Source organism: Equus asinus, chromosome 10 (assembly GCF_041296235.1).
Source record: "Equus asinus isolate D_3611 breed Donkey chromosome 10, EquAss-T2T_v2, whole genome shotgun sequence".
NCBI classification, from domain to species: Eukaryota; Metazoa; Chordata; class Mammalia; order Perissodactyla; family Equidae; genus Equus; species Equus asinus.
Genome location: NC_091799.1, coordinates 51,341,678 through 51,362,353, shown reverse-complemented (window position 1 = coordinate 51,362,353; position 20,676 = coordinate 51,341,678). Strand labels below are relative to the sequence as shown.

Below are 20,676 nucleotides of genomic sequence, written 5' to 3'. Positions count from 1 at the left end.
TCCTGCAAGCATGGCTTTGACACTTGCCCGATGTCCTGAAGGCACATGCAGCGTGGTCGCTCATCTCCCTGAGGACTCTATAAAGGAGCTGTTGATACCACCCCAGTTCCCAGCCGCCTGTCCCCTGCCTGTGTGTTAATGTTGGTGAAATGGACACATCTATTACGATTGACAGCTGAAGAAATCTGCTTACCCCAGGTTTTTCCTTTCTTGTCCCAAAGTGGGTATTAAGTAGACGACACAGTGTGTTTCTGATGGCATTTTAGCATCACAGATTGACAGTGTTGTCTGGATTTTGCCAATGCGAAGCTCAGATCCCTAATGTGATTTGCCCAGGGTCGCGAGCTGCTAAGTGACATGTCAGCACTGGAACCTCATCACATGCTGCTCTGGCCACCTGGCCCTTTCTGGTTAGCTGTCTGTCACCTGGCTCGCCCCTTTCCTGGAATTCAGCTCCCCCACAGGGTTCTTAAGCTCAGGTCTGGCTTGATCAGGCTCTGTGTTTGGTGCTGGAAGGCTCTTAAATGCTCTGGCAGGCTAGTTAAGAATATTCTGTCCTGTTTCCATAGCATCACTCATGCCTTTCAGACTATGAGTCTGGAATTTATCCAGCTCCTGCTAGGGACCTGGGTGCTCAGCTTGCGAAGGTGAATCTACGCGTTCGTGTGTGGCTCTTTGGTTGTGATACCTCACGTTTGTGTTCATGGTACTGGGTGGGAGCCCCACGTGGTATCTGGGGCATCTCCCCGCTTCTCTCCTTCCCTCCCACCTGTTCACCCCTTCCCCAGATTAATCCTGATCCGTGAGGACCCTCCTGCTCCCACATTTCTTTATCTCGTGAGTTGTAGTTTCCAGAATACATCTTGTATTTCTTCTGTTAAATTTAATTCTAAAGATTTAATTCTTGATGCTGTTGTCAATAGACTTATCCTCTTAATTTCATTTTCAGTGTGTTTGTGTCTAGTGTGTAGACAGGTGTGTACTGACAGGTGCCATGCTGTGGGTTTCTGCCTGATCACCCACCTTGGGTTCCCAACCCCTCCCCGCTTCCAACCCAGAGTGGAATCCCGGTTCCTCCTCTATGAGTTCTCTGAGCGCTAGCACATCCATTTCCTGTTTCTTTATTATAAAAGAAGCAGGATGTTCATGGTTTCTCAGGCTGGGTTTGCATCTTCATGAGACAAATGTGTGGGGATGTAGAGCTGCCCCTCTAGCTGTCTCTCTCCTGGGTGCTTGTGCCACCAGGTGGAGGAGCCCAGCGTGGGGGCTGAGGATGCTGTGGATTGCCGCCAGTGGACTCAACACCACCTGGTTGCTGCTGACATCCGCGTGGCACCAGCCATGGCATTGACGCCACCGCAGGGTGACGCGGATGCTGATGGCATGGATGTCAATGTGCGTGGCCCAGGTCAGTGATGGCATCCCACCTCCCCCACCCCGGGATGTCCCTCAGCTGTCCTGCTCTTGAGAGGTTGCATCTGGGTCTGTGTTCTGGTGAGAGTTAGGTGTGTCCAGGTGTCCATCTGTGGGGGTATGTGTTAATCAGGGATGTTGATTATACGTGATAATAGCCCAACTCAAACTAGCTTAAGTAAAGCAAGGGATTTATTGGCTCTTGTAACTGGAAGCGTCAGGCATGTTTGGATCCAGGACTCACCGCCTCTTGGCTCCAGCCCAGGCAGGCTTTCTGCAGGGGGCATGATGGCCAAAGGTAGGACCAGCCTTGCAAACCCTTTTCCCAGCTGCACCAGTAAAAATCCCAGGATAAGTTCTGATTGGATGGGCTGGGGTCACATGCCTGTCCCCGAACCAATCACTGTGGCCTGGGGCCTAGAATATGCAGATTGGCCAGGCCTGGGCCACATGCCTGTCCCTGCGGGAGGGGGTTCAGCTCTACCTCGGAGTTGAGGATGGAGGATGGGGCACAAGAGGCTCCTTCTGGGAACCCAGGCACAAGCTCAGGTGAGTGTAGCAGACCACATTGTCTGGATCCCCTTGGATCCGTCTTTGCTACATTTTAGGGTATTCCTCTCCCAGCTCCGTTTTGCTCTAAATGGCCTGCACCTATGGGTCTCTTTTGAAGTTCCTCAGGCTGCCGGGGCTCAGGGGCCTGGGGTTTTGTGTCCCGGGGGTGGCTTTTAACCAGTGGGTGTGGGAGTGTGGCAGGCACAGCTCCTTTGCTGGATGACAACTATGAGGTACCACTCAGCCTCGAGTCCCCCTTAGGATCAGGCTGAAATGACCTCCGGGAATCGGCATGCTTGTTTGACTTCCTCTCTCCCTTGTCCTTTGTCCCTTGCTGCCTAAGAGCCTGTCCGTGACACATCACATGCCCGCAAATCCTCATCCTGGGTTGGCATCTGGGTCACCTGACACTGACGTGTGTGTGTGTGTGTGTGTGCGTGTGCATGTGCATACCTGCAGACGGGAGGATTGGCCGCTCCCTCTGTGCCCTGTGTGTCCCACTTCCTTTTAGTGCAGTGCCCTCAGTAGTGTTCCCTGGAAGGGCCCCTGTGCCCGCCTCCCTGTGACATACCTGCATCCCCTGCAGATGGCTTCACCCCGCTAATGCTGGCCTCCTTCTGTGGGGGCGCCCTGGAGCCAATGCCGACTGAGGAGGACGAGGCAGAAGATACGTCAGCCAGCATCATCTCAGACCTGATCTGCCAGGGGGCCCAGCTCGGGGCACGCACTGACCGCACGGGAGAGACGGCCCTGCACTTGGCTGCCCGCTATGCCCGGGCTGATGCGGCCAAAAGGCTCCTGGATGCTGGGGCGGACACCAATGCCCAGGACCACTCGGGCCGCACCCCCCTGCACACGGCCGTCACTGCCGATGCCCAGGGTGTCTTCCAGGTGCGAGGGGCCTGCCCCTTTGGACTTCAGAGCTGGACAGGCATCAGACGGATGTGGGTTCGAGCTCTGGTTCTACCTTGCAGAGCTCCTTTTCTCATTTGTAAGGTGGGGATATATGGGAGCACAGTGTTTGCCAAGTAGCTGCTCCCTGAACCTCACTGATTCTAGGGGATGTGGGGGTGGGGATGTGCTCGTGGCCTCACTGATTCTAGGGGATGTGGGGGTGGGGATGTGCTCGTGGCCCCCCTGTTCCTGCCATGACTCCTGCCCTCCCCTCCTCTCCCCTAGATTCTTATCCGGAACCGCTCCACAGACCTGGATGCCCGCATGGCGGACGGCTCCACGGCACTGATCCTGGCGGCCCGCCTGGCGGTGGAGGGCATGGTGGAGGAGCTCATTGCCAGCCACGCTGATGTTAATGCCGTGGATGAGCTTGGTAAGCTGGGGGAGTCGGTGGGTGGGGGCTGAGAGGGTGTTGCCTGGGCTCTGAGCATCTTGTAGATGTGAACACACACCCACACCGATACCCAGTCACTGAGGCTCATGCACACATAGCAGTGCTTCAAAGCAGACTTACGCTCTTGTGCTTTTTTTTTTTTATGGTGGCCACTAGCCCAAAGGTGCCTCAGTGATTTAGAAAAAGGTGCCTTCTCCAAGATGCTTCATTTCCCTCCACCTCATTAGAAGAACTCACTTTCCTGCCATCTGCTGGACAGCTGGTATAACGAGTTTGCAAATTGGCCAAATCTGTATATGATGGCGATTCCCTCTGTGGAGGTGGCTTGCTTGCACATGACCCGACCTGTGCATATTCACAGCAACCTGCCCTTGTGTCCAGAGGACCTCACACAACCGTAGATACGTAAACATCCTTTGGAGCAGGTGTTCTCAACCTCAGCACCACTGACACTTGGGGTTGGATCATTCTTTGTGCTGGGGGCCGTCCTGTGCAGTGAAGGACGTTAAGCAAGGTTCTTGGCCTTGATCCACTAGATGCCAGTAGCACCCCACTCCCCAGCTGTGACAACCACAATGTCCCAGACATTGCCAGTTGCTCCTGGGAGGGGTGTGTCAGACATGCTTCCCTTTGTGAGGATGGAAATATTCTCGGTCTGTGCTGTCCAATATGGTGGCCCCTGGGGTAGCCATGTGTGGCAGCTGTTGAGCATTTGAAATGTGGTTGGGGTGTATGAAGAACTAAACATTTTATTTCATTTAGTTTTTTAACCTTTGTTTTGCTTGCTTTTGTTTTTTTTTTAAGCTTATTTAGATATAATTCATATACCATGGAATTCACCCATTCAAGGTATAAAATCCAATGGCTTTTAGTATAATCACATAGTTAGGCAACTGTCATCACAATAAATTTTAGAGCATCTTCATCGACTGAAAAAGAAACCCCTACCTCTCAGCTGTCGCCTCCCAATCCCCTCATCGTCCCAGCCTCTGGCAACCACTGTTGTACTTTCAGTCTCTATGGATCTGCCTATTCTGGATGTTTCATATAAATGGAATCATACAATATATGGTCTTTTTGGACTAGCTGCTTTCACCTAGCACAGTGTTTTGAAGGTTCACGAATGTTGTAGCATGTATCAGGACTTTTAATTTATTTTTAAATTTTTTTATGATTAAATAATATTCCATTGTATGGATACACTTTTGATTATTCTTCCATTGGTGGACATTTGGTTTTTTCCTACTTTTTGGCTGCTATGAACATATTTGTACAGGTTTTTGTGTGGACATATGTTTTCATATCTCTTGCGTATACTCCTAGGAGTGGAATTACTGGGGCGTACGCTAACTCTGTTTAACTTTTTGAGGAACCACCAGACTGTTTTCCAAAGTGACCACCTCATTTTACTTTCCCACCAGCAGTGTATGAGGATTCTCTACATCCTTGCCATTACTTGTTAGTGTCCATCTTTTTGTTATAGCCATCCTAGTGGGTGTGAAGTGGTATCTCATTGTGGTTTTGATTTGCATTTCCCTGGTGGCTAATTATGCAGAGCTTCTTTGCATGTGCTTAGTGGCCTCTTGCATATCTAACCTTGGGGAAACATCTATTCAGATTTTTTGCCCATTTTTAAAGTGAGTTACTTGTCTTTTTATTATTGAGTTATAAGTTTTTTTTTTATATACTGTAGGTATAAGTCTCTTGTCAGATATATGGCTTATAAATATTTCTCCAATTTTGTAGGTTTTCTTTTCTTTTCTTGATATAGGTTCGCTTTCTTGATGGTGTCCTGAGAAGCACAAAAGTTTTAATTTTGATGATGTCCAATTTATCTAAGTTTTTGTTGGCATATTGTAGTTTGTGTTTTCAGTGTCATATTTAAGAATTGTTCGTCTAATTTAATGTCATGAAGAGTTAGTCCTATGTTTTCATCTAAATGTTTTATAGTTTGAGCTTTTACATTTAGACTTTTGAATCATTTTGAATTATTTTTTGTGTATGGTGTGAGGTAGGGGTCCAACTTCATTCTTTTGCCTGTGGAGAGCCAGTTGTCTCAGTTTTGTTGAGAAAACTGTCCTTTCCCCATTGAATGGTCTTGGCATCTATTTTATTTAATTTTAATTTCTTAAATCTAAAGGGCCACACGTGACCGGTTGCTGCTGCATTGGACAGCATAGCTCTAGGTGCAGCCGAGTGAGGCTCACACTGGAGCCCTGTGTGTGCAGAGCCACGTCGCTGGTGTGTGTACACATGCACAGTGTCTCCCTTGGACAGAGAGCCATTTCACAGGGCTGCACTCCATCCCTGCCCCCCAACATAGGTGCTCAGATACGCAGGGCAGCTCTGTCTGCCCCTCCCCCCAGGCCATATCGTGGTACTTCCTGCCTCCCTGTCATGGGGGACCAGGACATGAGCCTGGGCCTGACCCTGACCTCTCCTGTCTCCCCCCAGGGAAATCAGCCTTACATTGGGCTGCAGCTGTCAACAATGTGGAGGCCACCTTGGCCCTGCTCAAAAATGGAGCCAACAAGGACATGCAGGATAGCAAGGTGAGCCCAAGCCCTTGGCCTACCTGGGGGACAGCCCTGACACAACCCCCAACAAGTGGCAGAGAGCAGGGTGGGCTAGGCTAGTGGGGGCATTCACCCTGTCTGCAGCCAGCTTTCACTGGTGGGATTTGGGCCCAAGAGCCTCCAACAGTAGATCGGGGGAGGAAGTGTGTGGCAGTTGCTGTGTGACCTTGGGCAAGTTGCTTAACTCCTCGGAACCTCAGTGTCCTCATCTGTGAAGTGTGGAAGCAACAGTACCCCATCTCATGCCTCTTCTGAGGATTCAATGAGATAAATCTTTTGTAAAGTGCTTAGCAGATTCTCAATAAAAGGTAACTCTTAGGATCCTTGTTTAAAAACCCTCACGAGGTGGTGTTCCTCTCTTCATTTTACAGATGGGAAAAGTGAGGCTCAGAGGGGTGCAGGGGTGGCTTCTGTCCTTACTTAAAATTTCTGTATTTTATTTGTTATGGTTTTATTTTGCATTAATCTTAACTTTAAAAAAAAACATTGCATTAAAATATCATTTATTTTGGAGTGGGCTTGGTGGACTAGTGGTTCAGTTCGTGCGTTCCGCTTTGGCAGCCCGGGCTTTGCAAGTTCGGATCCTGGGCACAGACCTAGCACCACTTGTCAAGCCATGCTGTGACAGTGTCCCACGTAAAATGGACGAAGATTGGCACAGACGTTAGCTCAGGGCCGATCTTCCTCACACACATACTCACACGCAATCATTTATTCTGATGACTGAGGTTCTTGACACCCCGTTGAATTTTGTGCCTCACTCTCCTCACCCTAGGCCTGGCCTTGGGGACTGGCCCTTGGTAGGTACTTGATGAATAGCGTTGGAAGGAGACACCTTGCCCAGAGCTGGGATTTGAACCCAGGTCTGTCGGGCTGGAGAGGTCCAGCTCTTGCTCTCTGGCTTCTCTGGAAGCCGGGGGCCTTGCGAGCGCCGGCTCCTGGGACCCTGACGTCTTGTGGGTTCTGGGCCCCCCAGGAGGAGACCCCGCTGTTCCTGGCCGCCCGGGAGGGCAGCTACGAGGCTGCCAAGCTGCTGCTGGACCACTTCGCCAACCGGGAGATCACCGACCACCTGGACAGGCTGCCGCGCGACGTGGCGCAGGAGCGGCTGCACCAGGACATCGTGCGCCTGCTGGACCAGCCCGCGGGGCCGCGCAGCCCGCCCGGCCCGCCCGGCCTCGGGCCCCTGCTCTGCCCGCCGGGGGCCTTCCTCCCGGGCCTCAAGGCGGCGCCCGCGGCCGCCAAGAAGAGCCGCAGGCCGCCGGGGAAGGCGGCGCTGGGGCCGCAGGGCGCGCGCGGCCGGGGCAAGAAGCTGACGCTGGCCTGCCCGGGCCCGCTGGCCGAGAGCTCCGTCACGCTCTCGCCCGTGGACTCGCTGGACTCGCCGCGGCCCTTCGGGGGGCCCCCTGCGTCCCCCGGCGCCTTCGCCCTCGAGGCGCCCTACGCCGCGGCCCCCGCGGCCGTGCCGCTCGGGGGCGCGGGTCGCACGGGCCTCGGGCGCCAGCCCCCCGCGGGCTGCGTGCTCAGCCTGGGGCTGCTGAACCCGGTGGCCGTGCCCCTCGACTGGGCCCGGCTGCCCCCGCCCGCGCCGCCCGCGCCCTCGTTCCTGCTGCCGCTGGCGCCGGGGCCCCCGCTGCTGAGCCCCGGGACCCCCGTGTCCCCCCGCGAGCGGCCCCCGCCATACCTGGCGGCCCCGGGGCGCGGCGAGGAGTACCCAGCAGGCGGAGCCCACGGCAGCCCCCCCAAGGCCCGCTTCCTGCGGGTCCCCAGCGAGCACCCTTACCTGACCCCGTCCCCCGAGTCCCCCGAGCACTGGGCCAGCCCCTCACCTCCCGCCCTCTCGGACTGGTCCGACTCCACGCCCAGCCCGGCCGCCGCCCCCGGGTCCCTGCCCGCGCAGGCGCTGCCCCTGCCCGCGCCCGGCCCCCGGGCTCAGGCCCAGACCCAGCTGGGGCCCCAGCGGGAAGTCGCCCCCAAGAGGCAGGTGTTGGCCTGAGCCTCGTCTCAGTTCCTGGATTCTGGGGGACCAAGAGACACCCCGTCCTGACGTGCTCTCTCCCCTCTTTCCTTTCGGTCCTTTTCATCCTCCTCTCGCCACTCATCCTCCTGCACCCCACCCCCATTGGAGTGTGACCCAGATATGGCAGCAGCCTGGGGGGTCAGTCTTCCTTTATTTATAGGGTGTGCGGGCTGACCCCCACCCTCTGGGTCTTGTGATGGATCTGACACCTCCTCTTGGCTCCCTTCTCTTCCCCCACTGCCCCCAATTCTCTCTTCCCTGCTTCCTTTCTTGCCTCCTGGCCTCTCTCCTCACGCTCTGACACGAGTGATTATTATTATTTTTTTTTACATTTTGTATAGAAACAAATTCATTTAAACAAACTTATTATTATTATTTTTTACAAAATATATATATGGAGATGCTCCCTCCTCCCTGCCAGCCCCCTCAGTGCCCCCGTGGGGCTGAGTCTGTGGGCCCATTCGGCCAAGCTGGATCCTGCGTACCGAGTACACAGGCATGACCGGGATCCCGTGTACCAGTACACGGCCCTGGTATGTACCAAGTAGGCACCCTTGGGCGCACCCTCTCGGGCCAGGGCTGGGGCAAGACTTGGGAGCTCCTCTCCACCCCCCTCCCTCACTTCACTGCATTCCAGATAGAACTTGTTCTATAGCTGTGCTGGGGAAGGGCCCTTCTGGCCCAGAGGGCCTGCCCCCAGGCCCCCCAACCCCAGAACCTGGGCCACTTCCCTTTGGGAACTAGGGGGGCGGTGGTGGGAATGTGAGGACCAGGGGAGATGTGTGTGTTCCACTTTGTCCCCCTGTAAATACAGGACTGCAGGAAGGGAAGGAGCTGCCCGGTGGCCCCCTCCTCCTGGTGCTCCCCTGCCCAGCCCCACAGCAGAATAGAAGTATTTTTAGGCTATTTTGTAATATGGCTTCTGGTCACCATCCCCTGTATAGCTGAATTCCTAGGCTTGCATTGTACAGCCCCAACTCCTCACACCACGTAATAAAAGGATAGTTAACACTCAGTATCACTGGTCTGTGTCCGGGTAAGGTTGGGGCTGGTAGTGGCGGGGCTGCCAGTCTCCCCAAGGCTAACTCGAGCTCCCGTCCTGGAGCTCATGCTCATGCTTCCTCCTTTGGGAGATGTCTCCACTGATGGGATCGGGGTAGCCACCTCATATAAGATGAACTAATCAGATTCCCTTGCTTGAGAAAATTGTTTAATGGCAATGCTAAGAGAGCCATCAGCAGTGGAGCTTTTAAGGTCACTGGCAGGTTACAAATATGAGTGGCCAGGGTCGGGTGGTGGGTCCTGATGAGCAAACAGAGAGCAGCAGAATGGAGCTAATATGCAGGGGGAATCAGCGATGAGAACACAAATGGCTCCAGAGGGTTGGAGGGAGTATTTCAGTTCTAGATGGAGCATCAATTCCAGTTAATTGAGCATCCTGGGGCCATCCACAGGTATTTATAAGTTGCCTTCTAAGTGCCTGGTGCTGGTTCTGCATGGATCTCACTTCTACTTCGTGCTCCCTTGGGTTCTGGAGACAGTGCTGCACCTATGTAATGGATACTCCTTTATGTATACCAGCCTGGCTGGGTTTCTACTGCTTGAAACCAGTTGTGCCCCAAGACAATCTTGTGTTTCCTCTGGGGCCCTCCAGAAGAGAACGATAGGATTGAATGTTCATTGATTCCTCTTGTCAGTTGGAGCGCTCTGGTTCCAAGTGACACAAAAATGTACCCAGCTGGCTTGAAGGAAAAAACAATATTAGCTCATACATCACCTACTTCATGGATTAAGCAATATGTGGTCATTTACAACCATTAAAGTCAGAGCTGTAAGAGCTTTTGGCAAATATTTGGCATCCCTATTTTTATTTATAGCTGTTTTACAGATGAATAAACTGAGGTGCAGTGAGGCTATCAGAACAGTGAGACAGATGGAGTCCTCACCCCCCGCTTGGCTTCCCTGCTCACTGAGGAAAAGGGAAGCGCTGTCCTCCCTCCCAGGTCAACGTGCAATCATTTGAATGTTTCATTTTCAAGGAAAGTGATATTCAGTCAAAATTTGAAAGAGATAAAAACACTTATCATCTTAAAGAAAAGCCAAGATTTGGTGTCTTGTTTATTCCAATGCGGAAAATACAGGGTAATTTATTCTCTCCCCACAAGCGATGAAACTATAAAATAGCCTATTTAACATGCAGAAATTCTCGGGACATGTTGCCATTTTCAGTTCAGCCCTCAGTAGGTTTTAAAAAATGTCCTCAGTTCCAACCCCTCGACCTTCCACTCAATCCTGGCCACCATAAACGGGATGCTATAAAGTTTTTCTCCAAGATGAGTCACCTCAAGCAAGTAATTTCTATACCAGCAGTGAGGTGCTAGGTGTGCACCTGCCACCACTTACAAGTGCCTCTCTTAAAAGTTCCCCGCACCGGTGGTGGGGACGGTGGTGGAGGGATGGTTTTCCCTTTGCTGATGTCGGTCAGTTCTTTCACCTGCAGGATGGCTGGGGTCAGGGTCCACGCCTCACTCATGGAGGCGATGTGGTTCTCCAGCTCACCTGCAGACATGTCCGGCTCCTCTCTCCCAGATGAGAGCTCAGTGCAAGTGAGCTGGGCGCACACCAGCTCAGCATGTGAGTGGCACGCAGTTCTCTCCTTGGGTTCGAGCCCGGTCTTCTCCAGCCGTTCTAAACTCTTGAAATTGACTCCAGACTCTGGCTAGCCTAGATGAGAGAGATTATGACTTCTGTGGAGACAGATGTCACCCCACACTCTATTCATCACCCTACAGCATGCAAGATGAGGCCCCCAGGGGCTTGAGAAGTTTCAGACATTAATGGAATCAGAGTGAAAGGAATGGCTAACTTTGAAGAAGGGCTGACCTTGGGGACAATTCCAGCTCTATCTCTCACTGCTCCCATCATCCGTGTAGGCAGTGGACAAATCATAGAAGGTGCCCTTCTCTGTACACATCTCATGCTTGCCCACCCCCCATACTCCTATCATCAAGCCATCACATCTCATCATGGCCTCATCATGCCATTGCTTCTAAAATTCAGGCAGCTGTCTTATTCCACCAACCAAAGCTTTTTTTACCTCTGAAATTGGAGCTTAACCATAGTCATCTTCCACAGATTCACAAAATAGGATTTGGCAAAGATTTAATGGATATGACACCCACAGCACAGGCCATAAAAAAAAGAAATTCATACATTGGACTTCGTGAATATTTAAAATGTGTGTACCTGAAAAGACATTATCAATGGAGCAAAAACACAATCCAGAGGATGAGATACCGTATTTGCAAGCCATATGTCTGATAAGGGCGTAATATCTAGAACAGAGAATTCCTAAGCCCAACAACAAAAAATATACAATCCAAACCAAACATGAGCAAATGATGTGAATAGACATTTCCTCAAAGAAGGTATACACATGGCCAATAAGCATATGAAAAGATGCTTAACATCACCAACCACTGGGAAAATGCATATCAAAAACACCGTGAGATACCACCTCACATCCATTAGGATGGCTCCTCTTAAAAATACCAAAAACGGAAAGAAAAGAACCGGTGTTGGCAAACGTGGAGAAATTGGAACCCTTCTGCTCTGTGGTGGGAATGTAAAATGGTATAGTTGCTGTGGAAATCAGTTTGGAAGTTCTTAAAAAAACTGACAATAGAATTGCCATATTATCCACCAATTCCACTTCTGGGTATATACCCCAAATAATTGAAAGCATGGTCTCGAAGATGTATGTGAACACGCATTTTCATAGCATCGTCATACATCATAGCTAAAACATGGAAGCAACACAGATGCCTGTTCAGGGCTGAATGGATAAGCAAAATGTGATATACCCATACAACGGCAAGTTATTCATCCTTAAAAAGGGAGGAAATACTGACATATGCTACAATATGGACGAATCTTCAGGATATTCTATTAAGTGAAATAAGCCAGTCACAAAAATGCAAACCTTGCGTGATTCCACTTGTATGAGGTATCTGACATAGCCGGATTCCTAGAGACAGAAAGCAGAATGGTGTTTGCCAGGAGCTGGGAGAGGGGTGATGGGGTGTTATTGATGAACTGGGACAGGGTTTCAGTTTCTCAAGACGAAAAGAGTTCTGTAGATGGATCGCGGTGACGGTTGCACAAGAATAGGAGTGTACTTAATACACTTAAGTGTACTTAATGAACTTAGTGTACACGAAAAAAGGTTAGGATGATAAATTTCATGTTATGTGTATTTTACATCAAGTAAATATATTTTATTTAAAAAGTGCGAATACAGAGAAATGAGCACAGGACAATTTAGTCTTGCCATTTTTAATCTCCCATATTGACCCTGATATTTTGTCCCAGCCATTTTAAATGAGACAACTTTGATCAAACAAAATGTTTTGGTTCTGTGCCTAATAAAACTTTGAAATTGGAATTATACGAAACACTAATAATTTTTGTTGCAAATGTATTTTTCAAAGATAACTTAATGAGACTTTTAATTCTTTGATAAATTTTTTTATTAAGATTGTGATAGTTTAAACCTTGTGAAATTTCAGTTGTACATTATTGTTAGTCATGTTGTGGGTGCACCACTTCACCCTTTGTGCCCTCGCCCCACCCCCCTTTCCCCTGGTAACCACCGATCAGTTCTCCTTGTCTATATGTTAACTTACACCTATGAGTGGAGTCATACAGAGTTCGTCTTTCTCTGTCTGGCTTATTTCACTCAACATGATAGCCTCAAGGTCCATCCATGTTGTTGTGAATGGGACAATTTTGTCCTTTTTTATGGCTGAGTAGTATTCCATTGTATATATATATATATATATATATACACCATATCTTCTTTATCCAATCATCAGTTGCTGGGAACTTAAGTTGGTTCCACATCTTGGCTGTTGTAAATAATGCTGCAATGAACATAGGGGTGCATGGGACTTTTGGAATTGCTGATTCAGGTTCTTAGGATAGATACCCAGTAGTGGGATGGCTGGGTCATAAGGTATTTTTATTTTTAATTTTTTGAGAGATCTCCATACTGTTTTCTGTAGTGGTGGCACCAGTTTGCATTCCCACCAACAGTGTATGAGGGTTCCTTTTTCTCCAAAACTCTCCAACATTTGTCACTCTTGGTTTGGGATATTTTCGCCATTCTAACAGGTATAAAGTGATATCTTAGTGTAGTTTTGATTTGCATTTCCCTGATGATTAGTGATGATGAGCATCTTCTCATGTGTCTATTGGCCATCCGTATATCTTCTTTGGAGAAATGTCTGTTCATGTCCCCTGCCTATTTCTTGATCGGGTTGCTTGATTTTTTGTTGTTGAGCTGTGTGAGTTCTTTATATATTATGGAGATTAATCTTTTGTCGGATAAATAACTTGTAAATATCTTTTCCCAGTTAGTGGGCTGTTTTTTTGTTTCAATCCTGTTTTCCCTTGCCTTGAAGAAGCTCTTTAGTCTGATGAAGTCCCATTTGTTTATTCTTTCTATTGTTTCCCTTGTCTGAGGAGTTATGGTGTCCGAAAAGATTCTTTTGAAACTGATGTCAAAGAGTGTACTGCCTATATTCTCTTCTAGAAGACTTATTGTTTCAGGCCTAATCTTTAGGTCTTTGATCCATTTTGAGTTTATTTTTGTGAATGGTGAAAAAGAATGGTCAATTTTCAATCTTTTACACGTGGCTTCCCAGTTTTCCCAGCACCATTTGTTGAAGAGACTTTCTTTTCTCCATTGTAGGCCCTCAGCTCCTTTGTCAAAGATTAGCTGTCCACAGATGTGTGGTTTTATTTCTGGGCTTTCAATTCTGTTCCATTGATCTGTGCACCTGTTTTTGTACCAGTACCATGCTGTTTTGATTACCGTAGCTTTGTAGTATGCTTTGAAGTCAGGGATTGTGATGCCTCTGGCTTTGTTCTTCTTTCTCAGGATTGCTTTAGCTATTCGGGGTCTTTTATTGCCCCATGTGAATTTTAGGATTCTTTGTTCAATTTGTGTAAAGAATGTCATTGGGATTCTGATTGGGATAGCATTGAATCTGTAGATTGCTTTAGGTAGTATGGACATTTTAACTACGTTTATTCTTCCAATCCATGTACATGGAATGTCTTTCCATCTCTTTATGTCGTCATCAATTTCTTTCAAGAAATTCTTGTAGTTTTCGTTGTATAGATCTTTCACTTCCTTGGTTAAATTTATCCCAAGGTATTTTATTCTTTTTGTTGCGATTGTGAATGGGATTGAGTTCTTGCGTTCTTTTTCTGTTAGTTCATTGTTGGCGTATAGAAATGCCACTGATTTATGTATGTTGATTTTATACCCTGCAACTTTGCTGTAGCTGTTGATTGTTTCTAATAGTTTTCCTATGGATTCTTTTGGGTTTTCTATATATAAGATCATGTTGTCTGCAAACAGCAAGAGTTTTACTTCTTCGTTGCCTATTTGGATTCCTTTTATTTCTTTTTCCTGCCAAATTGCTCTGGCCAACACCTCCAGTACTATGTTGAATAAGAGTGGTGAAAGTGGGCACCCTTGTCTTGTCCCTGTTCTCAGAGGGATGGGTTTCAGTTTTTGTCCGTTGAGTATGATGTTGGCTGTGGGTTTGTCATATATGGCCTTTATTATGTTGAGGTACTTTCCTTCTATACCCATTTTATTGAGAGTTTTTATTATAAATGGATGTTGAATCTTGTTGAATGCTTTCTCTGCATCTATTGAGATGATCACGTGGTTTTTGTTTCTCATTTTGTTAATGTACTGAATCATGTTGATTGACTTGTGGATGTTGAACCATCCCTGTGTTCCTGGTATGAATCCCACTTGATCATGGTGTATAATCTTTTTGCTGTATTGCTGTATTCAATTTGCCAAAATTTCGTTGAGGATTTTTGCATCTATGTTGATCAGTGATATTGGCCTGTGGTTTTCCTTCTTTGTGTTGTCCTTGTCAGGTTTGGGGATCAGGGTGATGTTGGCTTCATAGAATGTGTTAGTGAGTGCTCCATCTTCCTCAATTTTCTGGAATAGTTTGAGAAGGATAGGTATTAAATTCTTCCTCAATTTTCTGCAATAGTTTGAGAAGGATAGGTATTAAATTCTTCTTTGAATGTTTGGTAGAATTCTCCAGAGAAGCCATCTGGTCCTGGACTCTTATTTTGGGGGAGGTTTTTGATTACTGTTTCAATTTCTTTACTTGTGATTGGTCTATTCAGATTCTCTATTTCTTCCTGTTTCAGTTTTGGGAGGTTGCAAGAGTCTAGGAATTTATCCATTTCTTCTAGATTGTCCAATTTGTTGGCATGTAGTTTTTCATAGTATTCTCTTATGATCCTTTGTATTTCTGTGGTATCCATTGTGATTTCTCCTCTCTCATTTCTAATTTTATTTATTTGAATCTTCTGTCTTTTTTTTTTAGTAAGTCTGGCTAAGGGTTTGTCAATTTTGTTAATTTTTTGAAAGAACCAACTCTTTGTTTCATTGATCCTTTCTACTGTCTGTTTTGTTTCAATATCATTTATTTCTGCTCGAATTTTTATTATTTCCCTCCTTCTACTGACTTTGGGCTTTGTTTATTCTTCTTTTTCTAATTCTGTTAGGTGTCGTTTGAGGTTGTTTATGTGAGATTTTTCTTGTTTTTTGAGGTGAGCCTGTATTGCAATGAATTTCCCTCTTATGACTGTTTTTGCTGCTTCCCAAATGAGTTGGTATGGTGTGTTTTCATTTTCATTTCTCACCAGATAATATTTGATTTCTTCTTTAATTTCTTCAATAATCCATTGTTTGTTCAGTAGCATGTTGTTTAGTCTCCACATTTTTGCCCCTTCCCAGCTTTACTCTTGTAGTTGATTTCTAGTTTCATAGAATTATGATCAGAAGAGATGCTCTATATTATTTCAACCCTCTTGAATTTATTGATGCTTGCTTTGTTTCCCAAGATATGGTCTATCCTTGAGAATGTTCCATGCGTGCTTGAGAAGAATGTGTAACCTGCAGTTTGGGGATGAAGTGTTCTATATATATCTATTAAGTTCATCTGGTCTAATTTTTCATTTAATTCTATAATTTCCTTGTTGATTTTCTGTCTGGATGATCTATCCATTGGTGTTAATGGGGTGTTGAGGTCCCCTACTATTATTGTATTGTTGTTGATGTCTCCTTTTAGTTCTGTTAATAGTTGCTTTACAAATTTTGGCGCTCCTGTGTTGGGTGTGTATATATTTATAAGTGTTATGTCATCTTGGTGGAGAGTCCCTTTTATCATTATATACTGCCCCTCTTTGTCTTTCTTTATCTGTTGTGCTTTGAAGTCTACTTTGTCTGATATAAGTATGGTGACACCTGCTTTCTTTTGTTCCTTATTAGCTTGGAGTATTGTCTTCCATCCCTTCACTCTGAGTCTGTGTTTGTCTTTGGGGCTGAGATGTGTTTCCTGGAGGCAGCATATTGTTGGGTCTTGTTCTTTGATCCATCCTGCCACTTTGTGTCTTTTGATTGGAGAGTTCAATCTATTTACATTTAGCGTGATTATTGAAATGTGGGGGCCTACCACTGCCATTTTATCACTTGTTTTCCGGTTCTCTTGCATTTCCTTTGTTTCTCGTCCCATGATTTTTGGATTCCTAATTCAGATAGGTAAATTTCTGTGTTGGCTTTCTTGTTCTTTGTAATTTGTGTCCTTATTCTTGTTATTTGTTTAGACGTTACCAGGTGGTTTGTATAAAACATCTCATGGATGAGATAGTCCATTTTGTGATAGCCTCTTATTTGCTTCAATTAATACGTTCCGTCTCTTTTCTCTTCCCCTTCTAGATTGTCATTGTCAGATTTTTTTTTCTTCCTCCTTCTTGTGTTGTGAGTTTGTGATTAAAATGACAGGATTATATTTATCCTTGCTGTTTCCCTTCCTTTTATCTTTGATGTTTTATTTAACTTTTGCTAACCTTTTGTGCTGGACAGCTGCTACTTTCTGTTATTGTCCTTCTACTTATCTCCTTTGCTCTTGGTTTTGTAACCCCTTTCCTTTTTTTGGTTTTTCAGGTATGAGGGTCTTCCTGAGCATTTCTTGAAGAGGAGGTCTTGTGGCAATGAACTCCCTTAACTTTCATTTATCTGGGAAACTTTTTATTTCTCCATCATATTTGAAGGATATTTTCGCTGGGTAGAGTATTCTTGGCTACAGGTTTTTTTTTTTTTTTAAAGATTTTATTTTTTCCTTTTTCTCCCCAAAGCCCCCTGGTACATAGTTGTGTATTCTTCGTTGTGGGTTCCTCTAGTTGTGGCATGTGGGACGCTGCCTCAGCGTGGTCTGACGAGCAGTGCCATGTCAGTGGCCAGGATTCGAACTAACGAAACACTGGGCCGCCTGCAGCGGAGCGCGTGAACTTAACCACTCGACCACGGGGCCAGCCCCTCTTGGCTACAGGTTTTTGTCCTTCAGAGTTTTGAATATATCATTCAACTCTCTTCTAGCCTGTAAAGTTTCTGCTGAGAAATCTGCTGATAGCCTTATGGGGGTTCCTTTGTAGGTTATTTTCTTCTGCCTGGCTGCCCTTAGTATTTTCTCTTTGTCGTTGACTTTTGCTAGCTTCACTACTATATGCCTTGGGGTTGGTCTTCTCACATTGATAAAGTTTGGAGATCTATTGGCTTCTGTCACATGAAGTTCCATCTCTATCCCCAGGTTTGGAAAGTTCTCAGCCATTATTTCTTTGAACAGGCTTTCTGCCCCCTTCTCTTTCTCTTCTCCCTCTGGTATACCTATAATCCTTATGTTGCATCTCCTAACTGAGTCGGATAATTCTCGGAGAGTTTCTTCATTTCTTTTTAGTCTTAGTTCTCTCTTCTTCTCTGTCTGCAGCATTTCTATATTCCTATCCTCCAAATTGCTAATTCTGTCCTCCATATTATCGACCCTACTGTTCAGAGGGTCCAGATTTTTCTTAATCTCCTCCATTGTGTTCTTCATCTCCAGTATTTCTGATTGGTTCTTCTTTATAGTATCAAGCTCTTTTTTTGACATAGCTCCTGAACTCGTTGAGTTGTCTATCTGTATTCTCTTTCAACTCATTGAGTTTTTTAATAATGGCTGTCTTGAAATCACCATCATTTAGGTTATAGATTTCATTGTCTTTGGGATTGTTTTCTGGCTACTTATCATTTTCCTTCTGTTCTGGAGATTTAATATATTTTTTCATACAGCTTGATGGCGTGGATTTGTGCCTCCGCATAGAGATAGAGTTTAGTTACTGCTTCCACTTGTTTCAACTGCTGTGTGTGTGTGTGTGGGGGGAGCAGCTGTTTAGACTGCACTGACCAGGAACACTGTCAGCTGTTGCTGACTGGACCTGGGCCCCTTCTTGTAGTCACAGTGGTCCTTTGGGGGTCTCTCATCAGGTATGGGGACAATCGCAAGGGGGCTTCAGGCTGCTGGTGCCTACTGTTGCAGACCACCTAGATGCGCTCCCTCCTTAGGCTCTGCAGTGGTGTTATGGGCTTTCCCAGCGACTGGGAGCAGGATCACCTATATTCGCAGCTCTGTCACCGTCAGACCCCACAAAATCTCACTTGTCTCCTACAGGTCACATCAGAGCTATGGGTATCTCCTGCAGTCTGTGGTTAGCTCACCTCACTGTGCTACTTTTGCCCCAGGGCCTTCCAGCCTTGTGATTGCCAGTTGGAGCCTCTCCACTAGTGCTGCACAGAGGTTTTTGCTGAGGCTGCTGTGGGACCATGGATTTTCACCCTGGGCCATGGATCCAGGCCACTGGAGCTCCACACAGCCCCTGGCCACTCCCACGGGATCACTAGGTGTCTCTTGCCCCGTCTGGGACACAGCTGAAGTCCGTGAGTCAGAGGCGGCTGTCCGGCTGCTGCCCTGCCCGGGATCCTCCTCTCTTGGACCCTCCTAGCATTCTGAGTGCTGGGAAGGGCCTCTCTGCTAATGCCGAGTAGAGGCTTTCCCTCTGCTGGTGCAGGACACTGGAGTTTCCTCCTGGGCTTAAGTGTAATCGCGGGGGGCTTAGGTAGGGCTCTAGTTACCTGTTTCCACCGTCGCTCCACCGGTGCACACACACTCCCACCCTTTGTGCGTGGCGATGCTATGGGGGAGTCCGCTGGAGGAAAGTCGCTTGCAGGTACTAGGCTGTCCGGGAGTCGGGGACCGGAGAGTTTTCACCTATCTCCACCTCCTCCCAGGGGGAAGTCTGTCTGCCTTCTGATGTATAGCAGCACAAGTCTCTCAGGCGTCCTCAGATGCTGTGTGGATAGCCTTTGTTAACTGATGAATGTCCAATTAGTTGTAGATTAGAAGGGGGAGAGACAAAGAAGACTACTCACTATGCTATCTTGGTGACATCATCAATTCTTTGATAAATTTTTAAAAAATATAGCCCAGTAAAAAAATTCTAGTTTATCCACTTTCATTTTTAATTCTTTGAAATTATTTTTATCAGAATCAAGTATTTTTATGCAAATGACTTGATTTTTTTGTCCACATCATACTGTACTGACTACATATTCTACTGTTTTAAGTTTGTTTGGGTGTCATTATTTGTACAAGTCAACTTTCCTGACGCTTATTATGCTTATTAAATGTTTCATTTTTAAGCTGAGCTTCATTGAGATATAGTAACTGGCATATAACACTGTGTAAGTTTAGGGTGTACAGCGCAATGATTTTACTTACGTATACTGTGAAACATTACCACGATAAGCTTGGTTAACATCTATCGTCTCATATAGATATAAAAAATAAAGTAAAAGATAAAGAAGAAAAAGGCTTTTCCTTGTAATGAAAGCTCTTAAGACTTACCGTGTTACCACCTTTCAAATACACCATACAGTGATGTTAGCTATAGTCATCAGGTTGTACATGACGTCCCTAGGACTTATTGATCTTTTAATCAGAAGTTTCTATCCTTTGACCACCTTCACTCAATTTCCCCTCCCACACACTCTGCCTCTGGTAACCACAAATCTTGACCTCTCTTTCCATGAGTTTGTTTTTTTCTTTTCTTTTTTTTAGATTCCACTTATAAGTGAGATCGTACAGTATTTGTGTTTCTCTGTCTGGCTTGTTTCACTCAGCATAGTGCCCTCGAGGCCCATCTCTGCTGTTGCAAATGGCAGGATTTCTTTCTTTTTATGGCTGATTGATATTCCATTTTATATATATATATATACACACACACACCCCAAAACTTCTTTATCCATTCATCCATTGACTGACACTTAGGTTGTTCCCATGCCTTGGCTGTTGTGAATTAAGCTGCTGTGAACATGGGGTGCAGATAGCTCTTCAACGTATTGCTTTTGTTTTCTTCAGATGTATTCCCCAAAGTGGAGTTGCTCAATCATATGGTAGTTCTATTTTTAATTTTTTAAGCAACCTCCATCTAGTTTCCGCAGTGGCTGTACCAATTGCATTCTTACCAACGGTGCACAAGGTTTCCTTCTTCTCCACATCCACACCAACACTTGTTATTTCTAGTCTTTTTCATAGCAGCCATTCTAATAAGTGTGAGGTGGTGTCTCATTGTGGTTTTGATTTGCATTTCCTATATGATTAGAGATGTTGAACACTTTTTCATGTACCTCTTGGATGTTCATATATCTTTTCAGAAAAATGTCTATTCAAGTCCTTTGCCCATTTTTAAATTGCATTCTTTGTGGGGTTTTTTTTTTGCCATTAAATTGTGTAAGTTCTTTATATATCTCAGATATTAATCCCTTGTCAGACGTATGGTTTGCAAATATT

The 20,676-nt window shown here is 46.4% G+C and overlaps 1 protein-coding gene across 1 annotated transcript in view; it reads left to right on the top strand.

The window, feature by feature from the left end:
* NOTCH3 (notch receptor 3) overlaps window positions 1-8,925 on the top strand; it is a 31,615-nt gene extending 22,690 nt beyond the window's left edge. The window contains exons 29-33 of the mRNA XM_044779343.2: window positions 1,246-1,408; window positions 2,552-2,856; window positions 3,145-3,292; window positions 5,768-5,865; window positions 6,866-8,925. Coding sequence (XP_044635278.2) covers window positions 1,246-1,408; window positions 2,552-2,856; window positions 3,145-3,292; window positions 5,768-5,865; window positions 6,866-7,885 — 1,734 coding nt within the window. The 3' untranslated portion in view covers window positions 7,886-8,925. The remainder of the gene's footprint in view (window positions 1-1,245; window positions 1,409-2,551; window positions 2,857-3,144; window positions 3,293-5,767; window positions 5,866-6,865) is intronic.
* The last annotated feature ends 11,751 nt before the right edge of the window (window positions 8,926-20,676 follow it).